The sequence below is a fragment of the Panicum virgatum genome, chromosome 1N (genome assembly GCF_016808335.1).
Source record: "Panicum virgatum strain AP13 chromosome 1N, P.virgatum_v5, whole genome shotgun sequence".
In the NCBI taxonomy this organism is placed as follows: domain Eukaryota; kingdom Viridiplantae; phylum Streptophyta; class Magnoliopsida; order Poales; family Poaceae; genus Panicum; species Panicum virgatum.
In genome coordinates this window covers 46,830,259-46,855,293 of record NC_053145.1, presented here as the reverse complement: position 1 = coordinate 46,855,293, position 25,035 = coordinate 46,830,259, and the positions used below count along the sequence as shown (strand labels likewise).

Sequence of the window (25,035 nt, the reverse complement as noted above, 5' to 3'; positions counted from 1 at the left end):
GAGCGGGAGGGAGAGGGCGCCGAGGAGCCAGTGAGCGGGGCTGGGGTTCCGGGCTGCGCGAGGGCGTAAACGAAAAATTGCCGGGGGTTTTTTCAAACACAACAATATTATCATATTTCTTCTTCTTCGTGTGGAAATAAACATAAGTTCAAGGGCTTTAACGAAAACATTTCGAACGTGGATACTGTGCAGCCAGGGCGGGATGGGTTTATCTAAGATTTTCATAAAATTAAAGGTCTTTTTTGCAAAACGGCCAGAGCTCGCGGGGACGCGGCACGCGTCCCTTTTTTCGCGTGGGATGCGGGCGGACGAGCGCAGAGGGGTGGATTTTAACCATTTCGATTGGCCATTTCAAACCAGCTGGAGTAACTACTACTGCCGAACAGCTCGGCTGGAGCAGCCAATCAAATCAGCCCAGCAGGCTCCTCCTCTAGCATAGAGCAAGGATAATAATTTAGCTCACTGTTGTCTGTAAGGATACTTGCAGCCTACCTCTTAGTCCACTTGTATAGTGGTTAGTCTATTCATCATTAATGTATGATCAACATGTCTCTCTCAATTTAACTTGGTTTTTGTGTCAAAGCAGGCTGTAAGCTCATAGCCCGTTCCCCTCTCTCTCCTCTTTTCTCTCCTCCACCTTATCATTCAGTCTGCTTACAGCTTACTATAATACTTTATGTGAGCTAAAATGACAGAACATCTTTCATTTATTGCTGCCCCAGCCCCCTCATTTATTGTAGTGGTAGGGAATTGATGGGGGTATAAGGGTTTTTGCACAACCATAATCGTTGTGTTCACTTGGCTTGTCAGCCAACCAGCCAACAGTACTGTTATCTCATACTAAATCAGCACCAGCCACCAGCTACCAGCTAGTCAGCAGTACTGTTCTCTCATAACAAATCAACACCAGCCACCAGCCACAGCCAAGCGAACACAGCGATTAAATGACCCTACAACCAAATAAGATGAGGCTTATGTTTAATCCCTAGACTAAAATAACTTGTCTTTCATCTTTCTGTGGCGTTCAAAGAACAAAAAGGTACTCATAATGCTACATTGTTGCAACACGAGTTGCATAGTTTTAGATAAAAATGTACTTATACAAAACTAGAAAGATCTAGTAACCAAACTTTTAAAGCATACCACCAGGACCAGAGCTCGAGTTAAACTCAGCACGTATGTTTGCATTTATCTAAGTTAATTATTGTCAATCTCAAAATTTACTGTCTCAATATCTAGAAGGTACTCATAGAATGGTGTGCGTGCCTGCCTGCTTCCATATGAGTGATTGTACTTAGTCTATGTAGGTCCTTCGTTTATGCTATGTTTTTCGTTAATAAAAATAGAACTTTTAAATATACCAAGTCATCACTAAGGTCAATCCTATTTCAAAATCGGTGGGTTCATATGCCTCTCTCCTTTCTTTGGGCCTGCGCCAACTTTCACTTCGCCCCTGGCCTGATAAAACGTTAAGCCCACTAAGGCCCAAATGGCCCGGCTCAGATATAAGTCCACCAGCACCCAGCCGTCTCCTCCCCTCGCGAAAACCCTAGCCGCACGGTGCTTCCCTTCGCTCTCCAACCCCTCGAGGTGGCGGCGCGCTCCTGACCTTCCTCCTCCTCCCTCCCAAATCTCTGTCGCCAATTGTTACTGACGTTTATTCCGCTTGCTTGCTCCCAGGTATTCCATTCGCAGTCGGCCAGGTCCTCGGAGCGCGGGAGATGGCGTAAGTTCTCCCGTCAAATCTTTACTTTTTGTGCATATCTAGTTGGTGTACATGTTTGCCTTGCACCGTTGCGGGATCTTTCATGCTTCCTGCTCGCTTCGAGAACTGAGGAGTCATGGCTAGGTGGATTAGCTGTACTCTTTAATCGTGTGCGTTACGCTCGTTGTGTTGATCTGGGGGGGAAACGTTTCCGGCCGATTGCATCCATGTTATTTTTTGGTAGATGGAGGGATTTGTAGTGTGAATCGACTGTTTGGCGACCGTATTAGTGATTCCCAGTCACCCTATGGGATAATAACAAATTACCACGTTGTAGCAGAAATGGTTCTAAATTACTTCCAGTGTGCAGTTCAGACCTCAAAATCAGGTTGTTTTTCTTAGAGTTACCTTTGTTAGTTTATAGTTTTCCGGCCTTTCTTAGAGTTGAGACTTCAAAATCTTGTTTCTAGTTGATGGAGACTGTCTCATATAAAGAATTGAATGTAACTTTATGCTATAACTCTTGGGTCTTGTGACCTGTTGCTAGTTGATGGCTAGTTTAACCCATTCTGAAAAAAACTATGAATACCTTGCTGCATTTATGGAAATATGTTTGTATGGAAATCCTGCTGTTTTGGTCTTTTTATGTCCTGCTCATCGATTCACCATGATATTGTGCTTTTGCAGGGATCAGGAGACCCCTGTTGCGGTTGAGGCACCTACCCCTGTTCTTGGGGAGCCGATGGACTTGATGACTGCCCTGCAGCTCGTCATGAAGAAGTCCAGTGCGCATGATGGGCTTGTGAAGGGCCTTCGTGAGGCTGCCAAAGCCATTGAGAAGCATGCTGCTCAGCTTTGCGTGCTTGCTGATGACTGTGACCAGCCTGATTATGTCAAACTGGTGAAGGCACTGTGCTCTGAGCACAATGTTCATCTGGTTACCGTGCCTAGTGCCAAAACTCTTGGCGAGTGGGCTGGGGTGAGTTAAAAGAATGCTTCTTAGAAAATGCTTTTACGTAGTGTTGATCTGTAGATGCTCCAAGTTTTAACATTTAGTTGGTGTTTTGTATTGATCTTATCTATTTGGCAATTTCAAAAGTGGTGACTGTACTGCTGTTTTGGATTCTTATATGCCTATACATACAGTTATAGTTGTCTCGTGCATTAAGCTTTAATTTGCTGAGCATGATCGCCACCTTGTTGTACAGCTTGCAATTCGCCGAGTTCTAACAAGCATTGCCTGTTATTATCCCTATTGCAGCTTTGCAAGATTGACTCTGAGGGCAAGGCAAGGAAGGTTGTAGGCTGCTCCTGTGTCGTCATCAAGGTAACAGATTGATTTCCTGCTGAAGCACTACAAACAACCAGCTTGTTTTATACTCCCTCCGTCCCATGAAAAGTGCAATTCTGTGTTTGAATAAAAATCCCACAAAGAGTGCTATCCTAGAATTCGGATCTCAATTACCTGCCTAATTAAGTTATCAGATTTTATCTGCATGCTAAAATTAACTGTGTGTGGCCAACAAATGAGGGTATGAGTCTTTTCACGATAGTACTTTTTTTTGGGGGGGAAATGTCTTTTCACGATAGTACTAATCTATCTTAAAAACACTAGTACACTCTTCATGGGATGGAGGGATTACATTCAAAGAATGCCTTGCTTTAAGCTGATGTCTGTCTTCTATGTTTTAATTTCAGGACTATGGTGAAGAATCTGAGGGCCTTAACATAGTGCAGGAGTACGTCAAATCCCACTAAACGTGATGCACTTAGGTGCCTGGATCTTTATGTTCAACATTTTGGACCTCGGTTTGAAATTTACGCTTGGTAACTGGGCTTGCTAGGATATTAGTGCAATTTTCAAGTGTGAGCCAAGGAGAGATGTGAACGATTTGGACATCTGAACTCTAGTTTGAAGAGCCGTATTGTCTGCTTTTAATACAAATCATGATGAAGAGCTGGCATTATTCTTGTTTGTTCGCTTTGTGTTTACATTCCTGTTGGCTTAATTTGTTGGGGTTCAGAACCAGTTTTTTTTTTTGGCGAGTGGGTTCGGAACCTGATTAACACCCAGAAAGCTCTAGGGTTTCTGTTGCTCTCCTGCTCTGCGGTGGTTCACTGACCCGGATCTGCGTTGCATTTGATCCATCTGACCGCCGCCATTCTCATCTGAGACAAATTCATTTGTTATGCGTGTAAGAAATCTAGTATTTATTTGATTTGGGTTTATCTTATCTGTGCAATCTGAACGGCGTGCCTAAGGTTTGGAACGCAAGCCTGCTGGCAATGCTGTTGGAGCACTCGTGGACTCGTGGTCCGCAGCGCAGCGTTCTCTGCGTCCACTGCAGAATGTATGCAGGTCTTTCTGGCGTGGGAGGATACAGCAACGGCGGCAAACCAAAGAAGGAATCCTCTCCCGTTCTCCCAGCGACTACCTGAAAGGCAGTGTCGATGTTCAGTTCGGGTGTCAACTGTCAACTGCTGCTGGAATTGAGCAGCTGAAGGCACCAAGCCCTACCTAGCGCCCACAGGCCACAGCCTACGCCCTACTGCAGGACGTGTAGACATTTGAGATGCTTGAGTTTTTTTTTTTTTTTTTGAGAAACGAGATGCTTGAGTTTTGACCCTTCTGCTCCAGTTGGCTTGACGTGTTCTCACTTTTTCTTGGGAACGAATTCGTTGCATACACAGTTGGCCCAGGTACCATGCTGCATGCAGAACAGACGACCCAAGTAGCCCAAAGCCCACCATCCATAAGCCCAGCAGAACAGGCCCTCTCCTCTCCATCGCTCATGCTCTTGCGTCTTGCCACCCCACGGGCGTGCACCACCGCGGAAAGCGAGAGACGCGGCGGGTCGCGTTCCGACTCCTGACTCCTGAGCAGCGACCAGCAAGCATCCTCTATCTGAAAGCGGAGCCCTCGCTTCCATATTTAAACCGGGGGAGATCGAGCCCTCTATCTGAACGCACAGTCCATGCGCGCTACGGCGAGACGCGGCCTCGTATAAATCCGCGAGGGATCCTGGCCCATGGAAGAGGCGCAGGCGCAGCCCTCCCCCTCTACCCCCAACAACATGGCGGATGGGAACCGATCTGCCAAGGGCAAGGAGGTCGTCGTCGACGACGACTGTGAGCCGGACCTTGACAGCCCCGTCGTCATCAGCGGCGGCGCCGGGCCGTCTAACAGCTGGCATGGCCACCCGACCAATTACCGGGGCGGCGGCGGCTCTGCGAGCGTGGAGCCGTTCGCCGATAATTATTACCACTACGTCTACATGAGCTATGGCGCCGCCGGCGGCAGCAGTAACTGGATCGGCGGCGGTACGGCTGGTGCCGTAGGCTGGGACGCCGCCGCCGGCACTAGCAGCGGTGGTGGAAGCTACGGGGGCAGCAACGGAGGAGGCGCCAGCTACGGCGGCCCCGGCGGCAGCCTCGCCGTTGATAGGCGCGGCCCTGGCGGCTATGGCATGACCTTCTCACAGGAGAACTCTGGCGGCGGCGGCGGCAGCACACCCTTTCCCTCGGCGCCGCACATGGACGCCCACATGTACGCGTCGTTCCCCTCGCCTTTCACCGGCGCCGGTGCCCTCGGGCCACAGCACGCAGGTCCGGGCTACTGGCCAGCCAGCAACGGCAGTGGCAGCGCATCGTTCCCCTCGCTTTTCAACGGTGCCGCCGGAGGTATCCCCGTGCCCCAGCATGCACGCGCAGGTGCCAACCGGCACACCAGCGCCGGGCGGCACGAGCTCTACCGTGGGAACAATGGCAATGGCGGCGGCAGTGGAAGCCTGTACAACGCTCCCAACAACAACGGCGGGCGTCCGCGCTCGCGCTCGCCGCTCCAGTGGTCCATGGAGCAACTTGATGACCTCGTCGGGAACTCGCTGAGGCACCTCACCATCAGCAACCGCGCTCGCCTCGAAGACCTCGTCGCGCGCGGCAGGCGCTTCCTGTCCGATTGGGCGAGCCACGGGCGGCGGGAGCGGCGGCCTCTCGACGCTGGCAGCCAGAACAATGGTCGCTCACCCGGGCCCGGCGGCGGCCGTGCCCGTGCCCCCTCGGACGCCGCCGACCCCGACCCGTACGCGGGGAGGAGGCTGGAGGACGTGAGGGGCACCATGAGCAGCATAGCCAGGAACCACCCCGGGTGCCAGTTCCTGGTCCGGATGGTGGTCGCGGGCGGGGCCGCCGCCGCGCAGCAGGTGTTCGAGGAGGTCGCCGGCGACATCGTCCGGCTCATGGTCCACTCCGTCGCCCACGAGGTCGTGGCAAAATTGGTGGAGTACTGGACCGACGAGCATATGACGCACGTGCTCCAGATCCTTGCGGCGGCTCCGGACCAGATCGTCGCGGTTGCCAGAAACCATGCAGGGTGAGATCGATCATCTCATGCAAAAGCATTGTTCATGTGCTTCTTTTGATTGTTGCAAAAGCAAAGCATACAATTTCTGTCTGTAAATCTGGAGAAAAAGAGGACATGCAAACGGCGTTATCAAACACTAGCTGTTTCAAGGCGAAAAGATCAAATATTTCTCGATTTGTTCTTCATATCGTCCCTGCTTAATTTTATTTGTTTCAGATTTATTTGCATTATTTTATTATGTATATGCATGTCTTGTTCGATGGACCAGGTCCAAGATCCTCCAGACGCTGATAGGCAGAATGGCTGGGAACCCCGGGCACGCCGAGCTCTTCACCGGCACCCTCGCCCGCGCCGGCGAGCACGGCGTGGCCTCCCTCATAGAGCACGCGGACGGCAGCGGCATGCTCATGAGATGCCTCGACACGTTCTCCGCCAGCCAGAACCGGGTACGACCCAGCTCTATAGCTAGCCATTAGCAGCAATATTATGTTAATGGCGATTATTACTCGACTGGGGGCGATCGATGGATCTAATGAGAAGCGTATGTGTTGCATATTATCACCCTGCATGGACCGGACGCAGTTCATCATCGCCGCCGTCGTCGCCGATAACAGCTTCTTCCTCCACCGCGTGTGCCGTGACAGGCACGGCTGCAACGTGGTGAACAAGTGCATCGTTCTTCATATCGTCCCTGCTTAATTTTATTTGTTTCAGATTTATTTGCATTATTTTATTATGTATATGCATGTCTTGTTCGATGGACCAGGTCCAAGATCCTCCAGACGCTGATAGGCAGAATGGCTGGGAACCCCGGGCACGCCGAGCTCTTCACCGGCACCCTCGCCCGCGCCGGCGAGCACGGCGTGGCCTCCCTCATAGAGCACGCGGACGGCAGCGGCATGCTCATGAGATGCCTCGACACGTTCTCCGCCAGCCAGAACCGGGTACGACCCAGCTCTATAGCTAGCCATTAGCAGCAATATTATGTTAATGGCGATTATTACTCGACTGGGGGCGATCGATGGATCTAATGAGAAGCGTATGTGTTGCATATTATCACCCTGCATGGACCGGACGCAGTTCATCATCGCCGCCGTCGTCGCCGATAACAGCTTCTTCCTCCACCGCGTGTGCCGTGACAGGCACGGCTGCAACGTGGTGAACAAGTGCATCGACAAGGCCGCCGGCGACGAGCAGCTGCTCAACTCGCTCGCCGCCGCCGCGTGCGTGGACGGGGTCGCGCTCGCAGAGCACAGCTACGGGTATGTACTACTTGTTACTTATTACAATACATATATAAGCGCATTCCATTCATCATCTGATCTCAGCATCGACGTGACCGCCGCCACCGGAATTACTCCTATATATATATATATATATATATATATATATATATATATATATATATATATATATATATATATATATATATATATATATATTCCTTTCTACACTCGCTTGTAGTTACTTTCACGTGTACATCTCATGATGTATGATATATCTGATCTAATGAAGAATATGTATGTGAAGTATGTAGTCATACTAGACAATATATCATGATATATACATTTGGTACTATGTATATATACGCACACTTTTGTCGATCTCGATCATCACTACTGGTATTGTTGTTTGTGGGGGCGGCAGGAACTTCGTGGTCCAGCACGTGATGACGGCGGTGCCGAAGGCGAGGGACTGGCTGCACGCGGCGTTCCGGGGGCGGTACGTGAGCCTGTCGACGCAGGCGGCCAGCAGCCACGTGGTGCAGCGGTGCCTGGACCTCTTCTCCCCGGAGCAGGCGGACGAGATCGTCGGGGAGCTGCTCGCCTGCCACCACTGGGGCTTTACCTTCCAGCAGCTCATCACCGACCCTTACGCCAACTATGTCCTCCAGTCCGCCATCAGACGCAGAGAGGTGATGATCGAGCTACACACACACCTCAAGCCGTTTCAGATGGATCGTTGAGTGAAACTTAGGCCGCGGAACTAATGAACTTGCCCTTTTTTGCAGATACAAATGCACATCATGCTATTGGATGCTATCAGCGCGCACCAAAGCTTGCTGCGGGATGACAGGATCGCCAGGGAGGTCTTCCGGGAACTACGAAGGTTATACCGGTGATCGGTCGATCGATCCATAACCTAGATATTATCTATCTATCTATCGGTGTCCAGCGTCTGCTGCAGTGTGCGTGTTTGGGAATGTGTCATTGTTTTGCAGTGTTGAGAAATATTAGCGAGTGTTGCTTATCGGATGAATTTTGCTGTTGAACTATCGGTGTCCAGCAGTGTGCGTGTTTGGGAATGTGTCTTGTTTTGCAGTGTTGAGAAATATTAGCGAGTGTCGCTTATCGGATGAATTTTGCTGTTGAATCTTAGCTTGTTGGCATGCGCTCTGAGTCATCTGTTGTCGCGAATGTGTGGCTGGGATGGCTTTTTGTGTGGCAGTTGTTTGTCAGGGTTCAGACTTTCAAAGCAAGCCGGGCCATGTAATGTGGTTCACTTGGTCGGAGTCTGTCTTTGCTATAATTATAAACAAATGTTCGTGGTTAAGCTTCTCTTCGAGTTATAATCCATTGATTATCGATCTTGTTCTACATGGATGCATGATGTTAGTGATTCACCTTTGATGCGGCTGCTACGACCTTTGAGCAATTCAAAACATGTTCTGATTATGTCAAAAGGAAAATGCTTACTATAATTTTGGTGGAGTTCTATGCAATGCTTGATCGTGTTGATGTCCTAATCCAACCGATCAGTGTGCATGGAGATTATTCAGCTAGGTTGCAAGTCAGAGCTGCTTGGTCGTGTGTGACAAGCTTGGCAACGATGAGCATTTTAGTCTTATTTTGCTCATTGTAGTTGTTGTATAGTTTTTTAGCCCAATTTACCTGTAATCTGAGTCAATTTTATTCTCGTTGTTAATATACGCCAAACTGCAAGATTCAAGATCTTTAGGATTCGGAAAAAAAAAATCAGGTGGCTAACTAGCTTACTGTGGAGCTAGGAATGCTATTTTTGCTCCAATATATCAAAATGTATGCGATCTATATATGACTATCATTCTGTTTGGAACTCTATGCATAATTATATAAGGATAATAATGATCACATCCCTACCACCGGGTGGTTCATGTAGTGTTGAGTAATGTAGTTTGACTTTAGTTAACATGGCATATCATTGGGGTTAAAAACAAATGGAGATTAGACAAGACCCACTTCTCCTGTCGGCCTCCAAACCAGAACAGAACTGCCTGATTCCAGCCCATGCCCTATCCGGGCTCCGGCGGCCCGACAGCGGTAATCGGGATCGACGGGGACGGCCCGATGGGTACTTATCCTGTTACATGCAGGTACACACCTACCCCCCAGATCCCGGAGCGTGGGATGGCCGACGAGGAAAAGGCCCCGTGACTGGGCTCTCCCGCACGCTGCCACACATGCAAGGCCACACGTAGGCGCCACACCACCACCAGCAGATGACTGCATAGATGACTGCATCTTCGAAACCTCCCACCCACGTCGCCACTCCGCTCACATCAGACCGCCCGAGGATTCCCTCCCCCACCCACTACAAGGAAGGGAGGAAGAAAGAATAGCGGGCGGGCGGGCCATCTGGCGTGAGAAAAGAAAACTAACGCGCGCAGGTTCGCGGTCTCTCTCGTCTGTGCCCCCTCTCCCTCGCTTTCTCCACCTCCTCCCTCCTCTCTGCCCTCGTGATCGCCCCCCTCCCCAGCTTCGTTCGGAAAAGCGCCGGCGGGTCGGGGGTAAGTAGTGCCGCCGCCGCCGCCTCGTCCCCGTCGCCCCATCCTTGTCTCCAGTGCCGAAATGGATCTGAGCAGCTTCTCGCAGCAGGCACGGCGACTCGGCGAGCGAGCTAGCAGCTAGCTAGCGCCTCCCTCCACCCGCTGATTCCTGGATCGTTCCGTTTCCGTTGCAGTGCCCGCCTCCATTCCGACGCTCACCGGCGGCTCTCGTCCACGTCCACCTGCGCCGCCTCCGCCGCCGCCGCCGGTGTCCATAGTCATCGTCAGGGAAAAAGGAGCAGAGCAAGTGGGGCGCTTTGCGGGATTCTCTGGAACGCTCTGCCCCCAACCCCAAGCAGCAAGCAGGTCAGAAATTCTCCCTTCTCTCCTCCAGCCCCGATCCCTAACTCCTCCTCTCGCGACGACAAAAGAGGTTGGGCTCGTGATGTCACGCCGCGAGAGCGAGCTGGAAAAGGCCGGGCGGCACGCGTCGCGGTCGACCACATCGGCGATCGCTCTAGAAGGGAATGGGCTTTTCGCTTTTGGCTTTGCATGCTAAAATGCTTCTCGGCAGAGTTCAGTTTTCTGTGATGCTGTCTAACTTCTACTAGGATTGTAACAAAACATCAATCTCTCGAGACTCTCGTTAATTTTTCTGCAATTGCATCTAGGCACTGCTACTGTTTTGCTTTCCTCTACTGAGACCTCAATGATCGTCTCTCCACTGTCAGCAACTCTGCTTCACCTATTTTTTTTCTGAAACAAATCTGCTTCACTTTTGGACGCATCGTTTTCTCCTCCTACCATACCATGACAGCAACTGAACTGGCGCCGCGCATACGAGCCGCTAGCTAGGCGATGGACGAGCCGTATAGAACAGTGTGCCTTTGCCCTTAGATGTACTGTATCTGCACGCGACTGCAACCATCCGTCACTTTCAGAAACGCCAAGCTCATGAGTCAATGGTCCAAATCCATGGGAGCATGCCCCCTCCTTTTCTTGAAATGAAAATTCGTCACTGAAGATAGTAGAGGAAAGCGCCAGCACGGTGCTCGGAATCCCCCAACTTGTGGCTCGTGTTGCTCGGGCTCTGCTCCAGGCTGAGGAAGGGGACGCGCGCGCGCTGGGCCTCCAGCTTTTGGGAGAGCGTCACGTGAGCCTTAGGGCCCACGCTCAGGGGCCCGGGACACTGATTGTTGCTGGACGGAATCTTAAAATGCAGCGAATATTCAACAGAATCTGTTTAGGCTTTGCCACCTCATCATTTGTGCTCCTACCATGCAATGCCCTGTTCCAAGTTACAGCTTTTCCTTTTTACTACGCTGGATCCGATCGAGTCGTCTGTTGATGAGTTTCCTTGAGATCTCTTGATCTGCTTGTCCATTTCATCAAGCCAGATCTAGAACCGTGGCTTTTTATTTTTGGCTTAGATATTTTCAAAGGTCTATGTAGTTTGTGCAGGTTGGCAGGTAGTCAGTCTCCAACAGGGAACTAAACCAAATATGTTTCAACTCAAGATTTTCTATTCTTATTACAACGTTATTAGTTCACACTGACACTTGTTACCGCGGTGCGACCTGATAGTTTGCTTCGGCATGCAGGTGTTTCGAAGATGCAGTCATCTATGATGGCATTCTTCCCCAACATTGCTGCAGCAAAGCTGGAGCTGCATTCCCTGTACAGGAAATATGCAGATATGTTTGGTACATCATCAAACAATTCTACGGTTGGCAGCCACATCACCCGCAACCTGTCGCACCTTCCTGTTCTGCTGATAGACCGTACCTTTTTCAGTACTGGTACTGCAGTTCGGAGCATTGCCATCAGCTACGGAGCTCTTATTCTCAGGTGGTTACTAAGCAAAACTTCTGCTGTACAGGTTAGTTGTCTTAGTTCATGTGTGCTATTACAGCTTGGTCCTCACTCCTCAGCATAAGAACACTATCTCGTAAACCTAATTACTTGTATTTGTCCATGCTATTGACACATCTCTTAACTGGATGCAGCGCACATTGATCTCCCGTGCTATAAGATCACTATCTTGTTGGTGTGGCTCTTTGCCATTCTTTGTCGGCATTGATGTTCTGATGGCCAGGCTCTGTGATTGCACTATGATCCACAACCATCTTTATGGCCGGCAATTCATCCTTGGAAATAACCCCAACCCCCAGGGAGAGTCAGCAATTGGTATGGAGAATAATGAGCTGTGCAATGGACAGCCCTTCTTGTCAAGTTTATTCCTGCACAAGGGAGACTATGTCCACCTAGCACTCCAATTTATATGCTACCCTGCAAGTCTGAAGGTTGTAGATGTGACCGAAAAGAAGCTCAGCTTCAACAGGCAGCGCATACGCAAAGGTTATTTCGCAAGTGCATTTTGGAGGATCGTGGCGAGGAACGAGCAATACCTGGCATACATGATGGTGCTGGTGACGCTGCAACTCTTCCTGCGGATAACCAGAGTGAACGTTACCACTCTGTTCTTGCCGATGCTATCCCGAGCCACAAGTTCCAGGAGCAGCCCAGCAGTTATTGGTAACATTGTGCTCGTTTTGGTGAACTCCTGTGGCGTTCTTGGATCTGCCCTTACAACAAAACAGTATGGCAGGGAGGTGACCTTCACCATGGGTACTGTTCTGATGGTATTTTGCCAGGTAACCGAAAAACGAACTAAGACTCAAAATTTAACTGATTGTCTTTCTTCTGCCTTGAAACAACTGACACTGTTCATTGTTGAAATTTTGTCTGCAAGGTGGCAATCCCATTGGTCCTGGAGGTTCAGATCGGAGTAGGCGGTGGAACTCGCATGCCGACGGGTTACACGACGGCCATGTTCGCACTTACTTGTGTTGTCTCCTGCGGCCTCAGCTGGTCGTGGGGATCATTCTTCTGGACCATCCCTGGTAGGAAGGTTCACCCGGCTGGACGGGTTTTCACCATGGTTCTGAACTTTGGCATCTGCTTCGCCCAGATGCAATACTTCCTGCTGATGCTGTGCAGGCTGAAGAACGCCATCCTTGCATACTATGCAATGTGGATCTGGTCATGAACTAAATCAACTAATGATTGAAGATAAGCTTAGAAAGATGGCTAGATGAGTGTGTGTCAACACAGTTACACAGGCTCTTTGAGAAGGTAGTTCGGTGGATGTAAATATGATGTTTTTGCTTTTTTTTTCTCTCTCTCTCTCTCTCGGTCCGGTATGTACAGTTTTCTCGTTTTGGTGCTATTTCTGTTGGATTCGCGCGGGTTGCAAACTGAAGGGGAAGGTTCCACCCTATGTTGCCCGGATACGGATACCGGTACGCGATACGGGGATACTCCGATACGCTATTTTTCTAAAAACAAGGATATGAGAATACACCAATATATATATAAAATAAAAATAAATAAAAGTTTCAGGAACTATAATGTGAGAAAATAGAAGTTCCAGGGACTATAATGCGTCATAAACTCATATGTTCTATAATTATTAGAAAAAAGAAGGGGCAAAGGAAAAAAGAACCAACCTTATCTTACCTGTTCGTCTGTTCCACGAATGGATGTCGGTCATCTTCTTCACCAACCTCCGGCACTCTCTCTCTCTTTCTCTGTGTAGCGGCCAACTCCGGCGGCCGCGGCTCCTCCTCTCCCTCTCCGGAGGCCGCGGCTCATCCTTTCCCTCTCTAGCGGCCGCGCGGGCCGTCCAGAGGCGCGCTCTGGCGGCCGTGGCGGCCCGCCAGCGGCGAGCTCCAGCAGCGCAGCACCACCCTAAATAGTGCTTTAACAGATGTGCGGGCCTCTGTCTGGACAAGCCGCGCAGCCGCTGGAGCAGTAGGAGGCACGGACGGGTGGGCGGGCGGAGGTGACGGCAAAGGAGCGACGATCGATGGGGAAGGAGCAGAAGAAGGCATGGGCGGGTGGCCGGGCGGCGGTGACGGCAAGAGAACGATGAGCAGCGGGGAAGGAGCAGGAGGAGGCGTGGGCGGGTGGCCGAGCGGCGGTGACAGCAAGGGAGCCGTGCGAGACTGCTGCGGGCCTGCGGCTGCGCGAGTGGGGATGAGAGGGTGGCACAGCTGAACGGAGGACCTTTATACGTAGTGATTGAGTAGTGTTGTTAGGGTTTGAAGGTATCGGACAGGTATCCATATGTATCCCACGAGTATCCGATTTATTTTTATTATTTGAAAATATCTAAATAGTCCGATACTTACGGGATACATATCCGGAAGTATCTGTGGAGTACGGGTATCCGATACGGTATCCGATACCGGTACGTGAGTTTTGCGAAGTATCCATCATAGGTTCCACCTAATGCTAGTTGCTGTGCTACAATCCTTGGTGCTCAGGGAAGCAGTTCTGGATAGCATGGTCGATACTGAATTCTCAGTCAACTCAGTTTCAGCTACAATTCTGTTCCGGCAAATCTAGCAATTTAGCAACCGATCTAAACGAAAATAATGAGAGAAAAAAATAGCCAAACAACTCATGGAAGAAGCATACTTGTAGCAGAACTTGCAACAAAAAACAATCGATTTTTAGCATGACTCTTCTTCCGTTTTGCGCATGAACCTTCTCTAATGTCTTGGTGTTTAATTCTTGAGGGTTATCGCTATAGAGTCTGATTGGTTGGCTGGTTTTCCCGCAGCCAGGCTCCCGGGATGCGACGTCTTCATGATTAGTGCCTGGTTCCCACGATGCAAAGTGCGCCTTCGAGCCAGGCTCCGTGGATGCGATAAAAATGGACGTTTCTAGCGGGCCTGGCTCGCCGCATGCGTAGACGCGTGCGTTGCTGCACCAAAGCAGAGACTAGCGGTGCAGGCAGTAGGCCAACCAATCAATTTCCCTGCACATCCTACCAGCTTGCAAACGAGCAACCAATCATCATGGTGGCGCATGCGTTGAGCCTGGCTCCGTTGAACCTGGCTCTTGCGTGCGACAGGCTCCGCTCAGACGAGAACCAATCAGGCCCATAAGTATTCCCTTTTCTTTCAAAGTCTGTAATAGCAAACTGCTCCATTTCGAAAAAAAAAATCAATAACAAACTGCTCCATTAGTTGACAGGATGATATTATTCCTTTTTTATAAAGATCAACAGGGTATCTTGCTTTCGATGGACCGTGTAAAACGCAGCCGCAATTAAACCGGCCCATCTGAAAATTTGGCGGGTGCCGGCGTGACGAAGCGCTTCCAGTACCAGTGGCGCTCCCACACGGCGCCCATGGCCTCGATGGGCACGCCGCGGGTCTCCGGCAGGAACGCCGCAACGGCCGCCACCATGACGACCACGCACCCGGCGTAGAACAAGAAGGTGGCGTACTTGAAGGTGCACAGCATCTCCAGGAACGACTGTGACTGCACGAAGACCAGCACCCCGGAGATGGCGCCGCCGAGGCCGAGCGCCGCCGGCCTCACCTCGAGCGGGAAGATCTCGGCCGTGACCACCCACCTCAGCGGGCCCCAGGACACGCCGAACCCCGCCGTGTACACGCACACCAGCGCCACCACCGCCGCGGCGTACCCGCGGGGCATGGACTTGCCGCCGTCGGTCCCCAGCTGCGCGCCCAAGATCCACGCCATGGCCACCTGGGAGAGGATCAGCACGGCGCTGCCCAGCATGAGGAGTGAGCGGCGGCCGTAGCGGTCCACGGCCAGCCCGGCGACGGCGATGGACGCGAGGCTGACCACGTCGGTGATGATGGTGCCGAGGATGGCCTTCTGGTTCGCGAACCCGACGGTGTAGAAGAGGAGCGGCGTGAAAATGGACACCACGATCATGCCGGTCAGATCGAAGAACACCGGCGTCGCGACAGCAATGGCGAGGTGGGGGCGGTACTCTCGCCGGAAGAACAGGCTCCGGAACGCGCCGGACTCGTGCCTGCGGTCCTGCTCCGCGGCGCGGGCGATGTCCTCGAGCTCCGCCTCGGTGTCGGCAGCCACCGCCGCCGCCCCGCGGATGCGCCGCAGCGAGGCGCGGGCCTCGTCGAGCCTCCCGCGCAGCACCAGGCTGTTGGGGGTGTCGGGGATGAGCGCCGCGCCGACGATGATGACGGCGGCCGGGACGAGGCCGACGCCGAGCGACACGCGCCACCCCGACCTCGGGATGGTGTCGGCGCCGTAGTTCACCAGGTCCGCCATGAGCATGCCCACGTTGAAGAAGAAGTGGAAGCTGGTCGTGAACGCACCTCGCCACCGTGCCGGCGCTATCTCCGCCAGGTACACCGGTGCAGACTGCACAGCCACAGGACGGGTGTGTTAAACTGCTAATTACAACGCACACGTGTCCCAGTCCGTACAAGTTAAGTGTGCGCGTTTGGTGAGCCAGTGATCACCAGGCTGGTGAAGCCGACGGCGAGGCCGAGGAGGACGCGGCCGATGACGAGCATGCTGATGCTGACGGCAGTGAAGTTGAGGACGACGCCGGCCAAGAACAGGAAGCCGCCGGTCAGTAAGGAGTTCCTCCGGCCCACTTTCCTGGTCAGGTGGCCGGAGACGAGGGAGGAGATGATGGCGGCGAGGTATAACGAGGAGACGAACATGGTGAGCTCCTGGTTTCTAAAGATGCAGTACGCGTCCTGCTGCTTGTTGTCCGTCTTCCGGAGGATCTCCGGGAAGAACGCCTGGAGGAACGATTCCATCTGCATCAGTCCTCCTGAAAAAGGAAAAGGATAAAAAAACTTCATACAACTAGTAGTTTCATCGTGATCAATGGTGATATGATCATTTGTTTCATCATGGGGATATCATATAGGCAGACATACAACTAGTAGTTTCATCGTGATCAATGGTGATATGATCATTTGTTTCATCATGGGGTTATCATATAGGCAGACATACAACTAGTAGTTTCATCGTGATCAATGGTTATATGATCAATGTTAAAAGCTTTGCATATTAGCAGGCCGAGCGCTTAGGTCGTTTACTGTTGCGATTTCATTTCCTAAACTAGTAGTGCAACAATATAAAAAATCAGTTTTATTTGATGCTTGTGAACTGCTCATTTTTGTTCAAGCAGCGACGAAACCAGGAATGCCGTTTTGGGGGGGGGGGGGGGGGGGGGGGTGTTTCCTCTTCTTCTTCCTCCAGCTCTTCTTTCCTTCTTCATCCTCATGGTGGTAGGGGGGGCTTAAGCCCGGGTTGCCCCACCCCCCACCATCCCCCCCTTGTTCAAGTATAATCCGAATTTCGTATTAGGTTGAAATTTCACCCGATCCAATAGTTAGAAAAGTTTAGTTGTTTGTTTCATCATCCTGATAAGATGGATTACACTGTGGGAGAGCGACTTATGAGCTAACGTGAGATACTGAAAGCTGCATATATATTTGCTTAAAACGTTTGTTTAGTTGTAATGCATCCATCACCTATACAATGTTCACTGTTGTGTTGACTGCGGATAAGAAAACGTCAAAAACTTGCAATACTTATTCAGAGTTCAACAAAATATTTATCTTCTCTATTTCCTGAAAAAGATAAGCATATCTGTACTGCGTGTATGCACTGTTCTTTACATAGAAGAAAAGGAAAAGCATTTCCCCATCAATCAAAGCTCACTCTTAAAACAAAACAAGTGGATAGGGCAAGCCGCCAGCACCCATACTCGATCTAGCATCATATATTCTGATTCAGAACAAGATGACCTCAGAACAGGCTTAGGAATAGTTGGGCAAATTCAAGCTGCCATCTTCCCACTTATCCGATTAAAATTTCTCCATGTTTTAATCAATTTTCACAGGAGTTGGCTCCGAGTAACCATCCAAATTTACAGTGCTTGGGACTTTTAAGAGCCGTGCTGAATTTCTCCATTGAATTTAACATTTGATTGCGGCAGCCACGGTTCTTGAATCATTGTGGTAGGTTAGACAAGACAAGAGAAAGGACACAATGAAGGACAGAACGAGCTGAATAACAAGCTAAGCTAGTATAAACCATGTGTTGAAAGTGTAACAACTAACAACCGAAGCCGGAAGGACTGTCTAAAAGGATGATCGCAGCATGGATCTAGCTTCAGCATCTACACCAGTGGACTGACCTGTAACACTGATGTCGTATCCAAGCAGGAGCCCGCCGGAGGCCGCGGTGAGGCAGCTCATCACAACCGTGAACGTTACCGCACCGCCGCCGCCGCCGCCTTCTTCCAAGCGGACGGTGAGCGCCCCCCCTCTGGCCATCTTCTTCTCTTCTCTCTTGCGGCAGAGAGAGGTAGATCAGCAGGTGCTTGGGAGCTTGTACTACTTGGCAGAGAAATGATAGCGATCGAGCGGGTTGGATGATAGTAATAAGCAATAAGCAGTCAAGGCCTGATCGCATTAATCATTTTATAGGGCGAAGAGGGAAGTAGGCGCCGCAGCTAGTCGTCCAGAAACAGGCCTGTCCGTTTGTTCATTTTTTTTAAAAAAAAAACCTTGGTTGCCAATTTGCCATAGTTGCATGTATCTCTTGTGCAAAACCGGAATTAAAACAACCAGTGGCGCTAGATCGGAGACGACCGGAGAGTTGTGCAATTTCGTGCAAAATTCAACCGGAACCGTACTAGTTTGATCAGTTTTTTGGCTGGGTAGCGGCGGCGCGGCACGCATGATAGCTATTATTGCCAGGGGTATTTTGGACATAACACCGGTTTGCCAACCTACTTAGAACCCGTAAATAGTTGTATTTGTTGGGAATAGTCCCATCTTGCTTGTGGAGAGTGGAGTAGTATAACTTATAAGTGTGAGGGAGTTGCTCACTCATGAGACTAGTCTTTTGGGAGGAGATGGCCCAAGTATCACTGCTCTCCATATTGGGCTAAAAGCCGGATGTTCGGGAATAGCGGTCCGAAGGCGTGTATCGCATGGGACCTACTTACAAAATGTCCGAAAGCGCGTATTGTACTTACAAAAGGAAAGGGCACGGTCTGCTAAATTACTGGACTTCTCTATGGATCCGCCTAAAGAAGATAAGAAACTGAGTTATAGAGCTGGTTATGTTTTTTATATTCTAAGGCCTTGTTAGAAAGGTGTGGCCTGTGTGAATAGGAATAGTGCGTCGTAAGTTTATGATATTTTTTCACACAAAGGTAATTGTATATTACACAAGACCAACTCGAGTAAATTACGGTATCAACTAACATCGACATGGTAATAATTTTTCCTAAGTAACATTTGTGCCAAAAATAGTATCTAACGTTTCAAACTAGACCCTAGAGCGCACATTCAGATGTCCTAAAGCTTGAAACGTTATCTTCGGCCCGGAAACGCCCAAAAGCCTTGTTGCTCTTTGAGGGCCTACTACGGAACTTTTTCATTTCTATATTTAAAAATATAAAAAATTTCAAAAATATATGCCTGTTTCGAAAAATTTCAAATATGGGTGCCTGTCGCCCGGTGGGGGCGACAGGGGCCTGTCGCCCGATGGCCGGGCGACAGGACCTATCTGTAAATTTTTTATTTACAGATAGGTTCCTGGGAGGAGAACAGGAGCAGGAGGCCTGTCGCCCGGCCAATGGGCGACAGGGGCTGTCGCCCAGCCCGTGGGCGACAGGAGGGCTCTGCTCTTGGACTGGGCACCGTCGCAAGATCAACTCGTCCTTCAAGTCTTCCCTGGCAGGGCCCACACATCGGTACATGGGCAGGGGGCACATGATGTAGCTTTCTTGTGCCACAACTTTCCTAGAATAGTGTAGTGTACCTCCGTGCACCGAGGATCTAGGGGGCTGTTGATGTCTTTGCGCCCATGTTGGGTAATACGAAATGTAGTTGTTGCGGATTTAGGTGTCACTAGAATCTTTATGTCCATAGTTTATAAATTTTTGTTATGTCTAGAAAAATAAATAAAATAAAGATATGAAAATTTATGCCGTGTTTGGTTAAGGCTGAAAAAAATTCGCGAAAACTTTTTGGCCCTTTGACCACTAATTTAGAGTATTAAATGAAGTCTAATTACAAAACCACCTTCACAACCCTCCGTGTAAATCGCGAGACGAATCTAACGAGGCTTTTGACCGCGTAATTAGAGGATGGTACTGTAGCATCACTGTAGCAAATCATCAATTAATTACCGTCATTAGATTCATCTCGAAAAGTTACATCCGTCCCTGAAAATATTTTGCAAATAGACTACATTTAGTATTCCATGCGGAAGTTCGTCTTTTTGTGAAATCTTGATTTGACCCTTAGCCAAACGCGGCGAATATATCTTCGGCATGTGATAAGAAATGTATGAACATTTTTTTTCTAGAAATGTAGTTCATAGAAGTATATTTTCCCTCTGTTCTATGGATGAACATTTTTTTCTAGAAGTATAATGCAACGGTGTCACTAGTATCTTTATGTCCATAGTTTCTAGAAATATTGTAGCACAAGAAAGCTACAGCATGTGCCCCCCCATGTTGCTTTTCATTCCACACCGATGCAGCGTCCTTCAAGCTGCCCATGTACCAATGTGTGGGCCCTGCCAGGGAAGACTTGAAGGACGGGTCAGTCTTGCGACGGTGCCTAGTCCAAGAGCAGAGTCCTGAGCAACAATCATAGCCCACCCATTCAGTAGCGATGTTTACCATTCAGTAGCCCCCTGTCGCATGTGGGATGGGCGATAGGCCCCCAGTCGCCCGTGAGCTGGGCGACAGGCCCCTGCTGCGACTGTTCTCCTCCAAGGACTTATCTATAAATAAAAAATTTACAAAAAGATCCTGTCGTCTGGCCAGTGGGGGACAGGACCCTGTCGCCTCCCCACAGGGCGACAGACACCCATTTTTGAAATTTTTCGAAACGGCCATATATTTTTGAAATTTTTTATATTTTTAAATATAGAAATGAAAAAGTTCCGCCTACTACTTTCACTACTCGCGGACAGGCCCATCCGCCAGCTTGAGCTCCGGCGCGGGCGGCAGCGGCTTGACGAAGCGCTTCCAATACCAGTGGCGCGCCCAGACCTCGCGGAGGGACTCGATGGGCACGCCCTTGGTCTCCGGCAGGAAGAAGAAGATGAAGGCCGTCATGAGCACGACCCAGCCGGCGTTGTAGGCGAAGGTGCCGTACTTGAAGCTGCAGAGCATGTTGAGGAAGGACTGCGTCTGCACGAAGGTGAGCGCCAGCGAGATGGCCTCGCTCATCCCCTGCCCCGCCGACCTCACCTCCAGCGGGTAGATCTCGCTGGGGACGATCCACTTGAGCGGGCCCCATGACACGCCGAACCCGGCCGTGAACAGGCACACCACCGCCACCACCGCCACCGCGTACGGCCGCGGCATCGCCTTCCCGCCGTCGGCGCCCAGCTCCGCGCCGAAGATCCACGCCATGGCCACCAGGCACGCCAGCAGGATGCCGCCGCCCACCATGAAGAGCGGCCGCCGCCCCACGCGGTCCACGGCCACCGCGGCGACGGCGATGGACACCAGGCTCACGACGTCGGTGATGATGGAGCCCAGGATGGCCTTCTGGCTCGTGAACCCCACGGTGTAGAAGAGGAGCGGCGTGAAGAGGGTGACCACGATCATGCCCGTCAGCTCGAAGAACACCGGGATGGCGATGGCCATCACCAGGTGGGGGCGGTACTCGCGCCGGACGATGCGCCGGAACGCGCCGGCCTCGTGCCGCCGGTCCTCCTCGGCGGCCTGCATGATGTCCTTGAGCTCCACCTCCACGTCGGCGGACCTGCCGCGGATGCGCCGCAGCGAGGAGCGCGCGGCGTCCACCTTGCCGCGGAGCACCAGGCTGTTGGGCGAGTCCGGGATGAAGGCCGCGCCGAGCAGGATGACGGTGGCCGGGGCGATGCCGACGCCGAGGGACAGGCGCCAGCCCCAGACGGGGATGGTGTTGGCGCGGTAGTTGACGAGGTCGGCCACGAAGATGCCGATGTTGAGGAAGAAGTGGAAGATGCTGGTGAAGGCCCCGCGCCACCGCGCCGGCGCGATCTCCGCCAGGTACACCGGCGCGGACTGGTTGGTGAAGCCGACGGCGAAGCCGAGGAGGACGCGGCCGACGACGAGCATGGCGATGTTGGCGGCGGCGCAGTTGAGGACGGCGCCGACGAAGAAGAGCGAGGCGCCGATGAGCATCGAGTTCCGCCGCCCAATCTTCTTGGTGATGTGGCCGGCGACCAGGCAGGCCAGCATGCCGGCCAGGTAGAGCGAGGAGACGAAGGTGGTGAGCAGCTGGCTGTTGAAGATGCAGTACTCGTCCTGCGCCGCGCTGTTCATCTTCTCGATGATGTCCGGGAAGAAGGCCTCGAGGAACGAATGCATCTGCGTCAGCCCACCTGAAATTTTTCCCCATTCGTTCCCAAGCAAACTGAATCACAAATTCACAATCGCTTGATGATGATCATCAAATAATGGCTCAGCTCGTAAATTACTACAGTACTAGTTCATATTGATCAGTGATCGCTCTGATTATAAATTCGGTTGATATATGATAATTCAGTGCTTCTCGATCGTCCTCATCCCCCCCACCCCTCTGCATTGCATCCCATCACAGTTGGTGCGTGTCTTTTTCTCATATATATAATATATGATGCGTGTCTTTTTCCTAGGAAACCCCAGAGAGAAGAACAAGATCTGTTTAGTCGAGAGATGGTGACGCTCGACGACAGTTGAACACCCCGCGTGGGACCCTTGTCCCTTATCTTAGAGCGTCTAGTGTGCGTTCCTAATTTCTTCGCAGCACGCGCGATCTGTGCTCCTGTATCGTTGAATTCTTTCCCTCTTTCTTTTCTCTCTCTTTGGGTGTGTTTAGTTCGCGAAAAAGTTGTTGTAGCACGTTTCGATTTTATTTGGCAACTATTGTCCAACTATGCGGTAATTAGTCTCAAAAGATTTATCTCGTCATTTACAACTAAACTGTGCAATTAGTTATATTTTTAATTATATTTAATATTCTATGCATGTATCATAAGATCCGATGTGACGTGCGTCAGTGAAAAATTTCGAAAATTTTTCGCGGAACTAAAACAGCCTTTATTTTTGAGACGGGGTAGCGCTAGAATTCTATAGGTGCATGTTTATTTGGAGGTGACGCCCACGCCAGCCTCTCTCAGTCTCTCTGGGGTCTGGGCTGATTGCTTGGGTTAACTTGTTTGGTAGTTTTTTTTTTCACACATGGGTAAGGCCAGGGACGCAGTCATCTACTCATCTCGTCGTCTTGACATTGAGTAAATGCCGTGCAAAAAAAAAGACATTGAATAAATGCCATGGGAGTCTCCTTGCAGAGGATTGGTTCACACCTCTGACTTCGTTGCAAAAGCAAAAGATGCGTCTGCTTACGGCGGAGCAGGACAGCAAGTACATATGCTTTGTTTGGTTTTGTCCCGTGTTACTTTGACAGCTAATTACGATATCAAACAAACTCAGTTTACAAAATTAATTTCAGAATCCCGCGCTAGTGACCCTGAATAATCTAATGAGGCCTTTGACCGCGCGATTAGAAGATGATACTGTAGCATCACTGTAGTCAATCATCGATTAATTACCGTCATTAGATTCGTCGCGAAAAGTTACACACATCCCTAAAAAATTTTACAAATAGACTTCATTTAGTATATCATGCATACGAGATTATCTTTTCGGAAAGCGTGCGCGCTAGAATCCTTGCAGAACCAAACAAACAAGGCCATGAGGATGAACTGAAGGAGCGACTAGCTACATGACAGTGCAGGAAACAATCAGAGCACGGACGAAGTTGATGTCATGTGGATAATGACTCGTTTGATCAAACGAGAATGACAGCTGACAGGGGAGCTTATTTGCCTCTGCGTAATCGATGGTATCTAACTTTTTCATATGTTCTTGTTATGGCTTTGGGTAAATGTTTTCCAGCAACTGCTTGCACAAACTCTGACTCCGAGTCTCCGAGAGAGCGGCTTGAACTGGCACGTGGCAAACACCTCACATGGATCGTGGGCCAAGCTCACAGCAGGTTTTTTTTCCTTTTTAAAATGCAGAGAGATAGATCATAGATTCATAGGTGCAACGCCTGGAGAAGGAAAGAGGTAGAAAGGCTATTTTTCCGGGGAGTGTCTGTGCATTTCGCCGGAGCCCAAGAAGAGTCCGACAGTGGATTCAGCAGCACTGACCTGTGATGCTGATGTCGTATCCGAAGATGAGCCCGCCGGAGGCGGCCATGAGGCAGCTCATCACCACAGTGAAGGTGATCTCGCTGCTGTAGCCGTCGCCGGGGCCCGGCCCGCCGCCGCCGCTCACCGGGAGTACCACTCCCCCGCCGTGCATCTCTGCTCTCCCCCTCTCTGCAAGCTCTGGTCGACGGAGATCGATGGATCGATCGGCTTGGAGCTTCGACTCGGAGCAAGAAAGGCTAGCTGCTCCCCAAGCCGCGCGCGCGGAGAGCTCTCACACAAGCAAGCTAATGCGTGGTGGTACGTTGGATGATGATAAGCTCTCTGGAGCTGGATGTCCGATGGTACTTATACTGGAGGCTAGCGGCTGGTGAGTCAAGCGTTCCTACACTGTGCACCCCCGCTTGGTCCAGCGGCAAGTGTACTACTTAGCGGCGATCTTACTCTTTTCTATCACTAGTAGTATTTAATATAAATTATCCAGATCTACATAGCCACCCGAGGTATTGATTCTTCGAGTTCCAGTTGGGATTTGGATTTATTTGTTGGTGTTTCAATTAGGATTCCAATTGATTTGCTCGGGTTCTAATTAGCTAAGCAGCACGGATACGGATACGTGTATCGGTATCGGGAGGATACGGATACGCGGATACGTCATTTTTCAAAAAAAAAACCCGATACGCGGATACGTTTCACCTAAAAAAATTTAAATAAATAGATAACAATGCATATTAAATGGCCACACTCAGATACAAAGAACAACAGTTAAAACACATAGAACAGAGTGGGCATTTTACTTTAATGTGAAGTAAATAATCACACAAGCAGATAAAGGGGCTCTAGAGATTAAAATGTTGGGAAATAGAAGCTGTAGGGACTAAAATATAATTATCAAAAAAGAAAAGGGGTAAAACGGAAAACCCCAAGCCTTATCTAATATCTACACACCTCCCTGTCCAGCCGCATCTCTCCCCATCTCTCCCCCATGGTATCTCTCTGTCTTCTCTCCCACCCTCCCTGATGGTGAAGGCGAGAGGAGCCCCTCTCCGACCGGCCCCTCCCTCTCCGGCCAGCCCCACCCTCTCCGCTGCTCCTTCCCTCCCTCTCTCTCCCGGCGGCTCTCCCGGCGGCGGATCGAGTGCGGGCGGCGGCAGATCGAGCGCGGGCGGGGAGGAGCTCGTCGGGGACCCGCCGGCT

General features: G+C 50.6%; 4 protein-coding genes across 10 annotated transcripts; 2 read left to right on the top strand and 2 right to left on the bottom strand.

Moving 5' to 3' along the window:
- The first annotated feature begins 1,480 nt into the window (after positions 1–1,480).
- Positions 1,481–3,681, top strand: LOC120656174 (40S ribosomal protein S12-like). The gene is made up of 5 exons (XM_039934211.1): positions 1,481–1,590; positions 1,681–1,726; positions 2,393–2,684; positions 2,967–3,032; positions 3,404–3,681. The coding sequence occupies exons 2-5, from the start codon at positions 1,722–1,724 to the stop codon at positions 3,461–3,463; spliced, it is 423 nt and encodes a 140-aa protein (XP_039790145.1). The 5' UTR covers positions 1,481–1,590; positions 1,681–1,721; the 3' UTR covers positions 3,464–3,681.
- Positions 3,682–9,588: 5,907 nt separating this feature from the next.
- LOC120656172 (sugar transport protein MST1-like) lies at positions 9,589–13,055 on the top strand. Of its 7 annotated transcripts, XM_039934210.1 has the most exons (6): positions 9,684–9,834; positions 10,008–10,179; positions 11,415–11,539; positions 11,608–11,692; positions 11,820–12,467; positions 12,566–13,055. In XM_039934210.1, the coding sequence occupies exons 3-6, from the start codon at positions 11,502–11,504 to the stop codon at positions 12,860–12,862; spliced, it is 1,068 nt and encodes a 355-aa protein (XP_039790144.1). In that variant the 5' UTR covers positions 9,684–9,834; positions 10,008–10,179; positions 11,415–11,501; the 3' UTR covers positions 12,863–13,055. The 7 variants fall into 7 exon arrangements, with proteins under 7 accessions (XP_039790140.1, XP_039790144.1, XP_039790138.1 ...); XM_039934206.1 differs by having other exon boundaries at positions 9,589–9,714; positions 11,415–11,692; XM_039934204.1 differs by having other exon boundaries at positions 11,415–11,692.
- A 1,790-nt stretch (positions 13,056–14,845) lies between these two features.
- LOC120656171 (sugar transport protein MST1-like) lies at positions 14,846–18,087 on the bottom strand. Its single transcript, XM_039934202.1, has 3 exons — positions 17,822–18,087; positions 16,125–16,444; positions 14,846–16,023 (listed from the first exon to the last, which is right to left on the bottom strand). Exons 1-3 carry the CDS (start codon positions 17,958–17,960, stop codon positions 14,932–14,934), a joined length of 1,551 nt encoding a protein of 516 aa, XP_039790136.1. The 5' UTR covers positions 17,961–18,087; the 3' UTR covers positions 14,846–14,931.
- A 722-nt stretch (positions 18,088–18,809) lies between these two features.
- On the bottom strand, positions 18,810–24,217 carry LOC120656170 (sugar transport protein MST1-like). Its single transcript, XM_039934201.1, has 3 exons — positions 23,839–24,217; positions 20,597–22,026; positions 18,810–19,055 (listed from the first exon to the last, which is right to left on the bottom strand). Exons 1-2 carry the CDS (start codon positions 23,990–23,992, stop codon positions 20,609–20,611), a joined length of 1,572 nt encoding a protein of 523 aa, XP_039790135.1. The 5' UTR covers positions 23,993–24,217; the 3' UTR covers positions 18,810–19,055; positions 20,597–20,608.
- Between the last annotated feature and the right edge of the window lie 818 nt (positions 24,218–25,035).